General features: G+C 43.5%; 1 protein-coding gene across 2 annotated transcripts in view; it reads left to right on the top strand.

Moving 5' to 3' along the window:
• The window catches only part of HSDL1 (hydroxysteroid dehydrogenase like 1), a 6,070-nt gene extending 4,603 nt beyond the window's left edge, over positions 1-1,467 (top strand). For both annotated transcript variants that reach the window (XM_042834718.1, XM_042834717.1), the window contains one exon: positions 637-1,467. In XM_042834718.1, coding sequence (XP_042690652.1) covers positions 637-738 — 102 coding nt within the window. In that variant the 3' untranslated portion in view covers positions 739-1,467. The remainder of the gene's footprint in view (positions 1-636) is intronic.
• The last annotated feature ends 1,987 nt before the right edge of the window (positions 1,468-3,454 follow it).

Here is a 3,454-nt window from a genome sequence, read left to right as displayed (position 1 = left end):
AGTGTTATCTCACTCTTTCCATTTAAAAGAACACGCATGTTTTTAGAATTGTAATACAATTGGGAATTGGATCCAGTACAAACAAGAGTAGCTTCTTGCTCAGTCTTAATTTATGGGCTGTACTTCTACTTTGGGGTAGGCAAGGAAGATGGAATAATGCAGGAAAAAGTGCACATTCTTAACCAAAGCTACATGGATGCAGGTTCTCTGTATGACTTTGAATTTTGGGGAAGATGGTGGGCTCTTACATCACCTTATGACATTACCTTGTTGATTGAGCCAGAAGGCATTGAAGTGTGGATTATTCCAAAGTAAAGACAAGAAACAGGAAGGATTCTGGCAAGATTTGTGAACTAAAGAAAGTAGGCAGTATTGCTGTTGAACAAAGCGCTTCATTATTTATTTGCAGAACCTCACCACCGTGCAAGCTGCACACACCTAAGTGTGTGAACACACTCTTTCCAAAATAGCTAAATAACCTTACATTCAACTACTTAAAAGTGTTAGTTGCTTGTGTTCAAATAAGTTTTGTACTTTAGTGGTAGATTGAGAAACTGTTTATTTAATGGAATATATCTTAATCTTCTTGCTCCTTTCTTCTTTCTCTCTTCCCTTGTCACCCTTGCTTCTCCACAGTTCACACTGGGTGAACGTCTACCTGAATGGATCTGGGCATGGTTTGCACAGTACTTCTGCAGAATTATACGCAAGGAAGCTTTAACACACAAAGCAAAATAGGAATATCCAGATGTCCATTATAAATAAGTACTGGAATCTGATCAGAATGCTACAAAATGGTCAAGTGAATCCTGGATGTACTGCAATTTATCCATAACTTGCTTAACAGTGTAACTAGTGTTACTTGTAGCAATAACCTAGACATTAGAAGTCTGGATCCCGCATCGTTGTGCTAAGCAGCTCCTTCTCTGCATTCCTCCAGGACAAAGAGTTGATCTCGGTTCACTTTGTCTGTAAGGTAATAGGACAGGAGCAGATATAACTTTAATTCTGATAGTAAATGACTCTCTTTTGTGTAGTGCTATGTAATCTTGATTTGTAATGTTAACAGAATTTGAGAATTCTCCAGCTCTGGTGATATTGGGCCCAAAACAAATCATGCTGTTTTGAAAAGACAGTCCTATTCAATCAATATGCAGTTTATGAGTCTTCTGGTCTTTTTATGGCAGGTCCTTGTATGTTTTAAGTGCAAATATTGTTTTTGAACAGGGTACTTACCATACATCTTAATTTTGATAAAGTCATGCTAATTTGGAGGTCATTTAAATGACAGAAAAGGTCTTACAGAACTGCAGAAGAATTTGAAGATAACGGTTTTTTTTTCTTTCTTATTCTAAGTGTGAATGCTTTTGACTACGCTTTAAATATTCCTTCAGCAATCTGAAGCGTGACTGAAGAATTGAAACAGATTGTAAAAAATACATTAGCTAAGAAAAAGTAAAAAAGAAAGAGTGTTCTAAGAACAAAAGATAGTTGCATATGACAATTTAAAAAAAGTTACTGATGTCTTGATTCTGTATGGCTGTTTTTATTTATATTAAAAAATGTGTATATATATTTACTAGGTGTCATCTGGTATCGCACTGCTTGTATTTCTTGTAGAGACTAAATTTCACAGCTGTCCTTTCTTTGAACATATTTGCTGCCTGGAACAAGATGTATCTTAAGATTCAGAACATTCGTTCTGTATTTGATATCATCATTAGTAGTGCTTCTATAATGTTACACTGAAATATCAAAATGATGAAAATAACTGTGCAGCATTTTATACACAGCACTATGTCTTTAGGATAGAGCTCCTCTCAGGCTGTTGCCCATTTAAACAGGTTCATTTCCTCTTAATAAATTTTTCAGAAAACAGTTTTTGGCTGCCTTTGCAGCCCAGCTGTGAAGAAAGCTTGCTCTAGGGGTGGTGACCACTGATGAAATGTACCACCCACCCCTCACTGTGCTACATCCACTGTGCGGTTGCCATAAACACTCAACAAACATCAGTGAATGTTAGTGCCATTTTTTTTTTTCACATGGAGGAATTCAGTTGCATCCCTACGCCTCATCTGCACTTCCATGTCGGGCACCATTCTGTCAGACTGCCCTTCTGCTGCCATATGTCATGTGGCAACAACATGTAATGGATATTGGTGGGAAGATTTGACTTCCATTGCCATACCATCAGCATCTGCCTCTGATGTTATCGGACAGATGGGATTACTTTTGGAGCAGCTCTGATTGTGTTCAGGCAAATAGCGTGGAGTAGGCAGCCCACGTCTGCGCCTGAACTCCAGCAGCACTGCCTGGATGCTGGGGTCTGCGCACTGCAGGCAAACCTGCAAGCCAGCCTGGGAAGACAAATAAGCTGCTCTACTGAGGCTCAGATCTTCTGATCCTTGAGTGGGATGAACTCATTTCTGATCGTTTCAGTCTGTACGGCACTGCTGGGGGCACGCCTCAGTGCTGTGCTGAGCGCTGGGCCCCTGGGTGCAGGAAAGACGTGGAGGTCCTGGAGTGTGCCCAGGGAGGGGAGCGGAGCTGTGAGGGGTCTGAGCACAGCGCTGTGGGAGCGGCTGAGGGAATGGGGTGGGTCAGCGTGGAGAAGAGGAGCTCAGGGCAGAGCTCTGCAGCCCTGACAGGAGGCTGTGGGAGGGGATGTCAGCCTCTGCTCCCAGGTAACGGCGACAGGGCGAGAGGTGGTGGCCTCACCAGGGGAGGGTCAGGTTGGATATTAGGAACAATTCGTTCTCCACAAGAGTGATGCAGTGGCACAGCTGCCCAGGGAGTGGAGGAGTTGCCGTCCCTGGAGCATCCTGGAGCCGTGGGGATGTGGCACTGAGAAACAGCTGGGGTTGGACCTGGGGATGTGAGAGGTTTTTGCCGATCTTAATGGTTCTGTGATTCTTTACCACTTGTTCGTAGTGCATTCTTGCAGCCGAGCACTCCGCTTTTTGGGGGAAGGAGGGAGTCGGGCTGACAGGGAAGTGGGCTCGGGCCATGTCTGCTCGTGCTGCCCACAACTGACCACACTCTCAGCTGTTTGTTTCAACTTATGGTGTTAGCAGCGCGTAGTACATCTGCAATGACGTACATGTACTTGAAAATGGGACTTAAGGAGGGCCGAGTGAAAAATTCCTTATTTTTTTTAAATCTAAGACTTAAATGGCGTTATGAAGCTATTGCTGTATTCCTAGTGGGGCTTGTTTGTCACTCCCACCCACCAACAACATACCCTAACATTCCCTCACAGGCATTAAACCCTATTCAGTCATGTCCTCAAACATGATAACAAACAATTCTTTGATTTTATAATTATTTTCAGTACGCAGAAGAACACAACCTTCCGTTAGTCGGTAAAACAAACAGCCACCACGCAACCCTACGCCCCACACCCAGCGGCGCAGTGCGCATGCGCCCGCCCCTCACGCAGCGCCGGGACCTCTCG

Source organism: Centrocercus urophasianus, unplaced genomic scaffold (genome assembly GCF_019232065.1).
Source record: "Centrocercus urophasianus isolate 14NV4802_14NV808 unplaced genomic scaffold, USGS_Curo_1.0 seq_49, whole genome shotgun sequence".
Taxonomy (NCBI): Eukaryota; Metazoa; Chordata; class Aves; order Galliformes; family Phasianidae; genus Centrocercus; species Centrocercus urophasianus.
The sequence above is the reverse complement of the archived record's forward strand: the minus strand, read 5'-3'. Positions and strand labels throughout refer to the sequence as shown.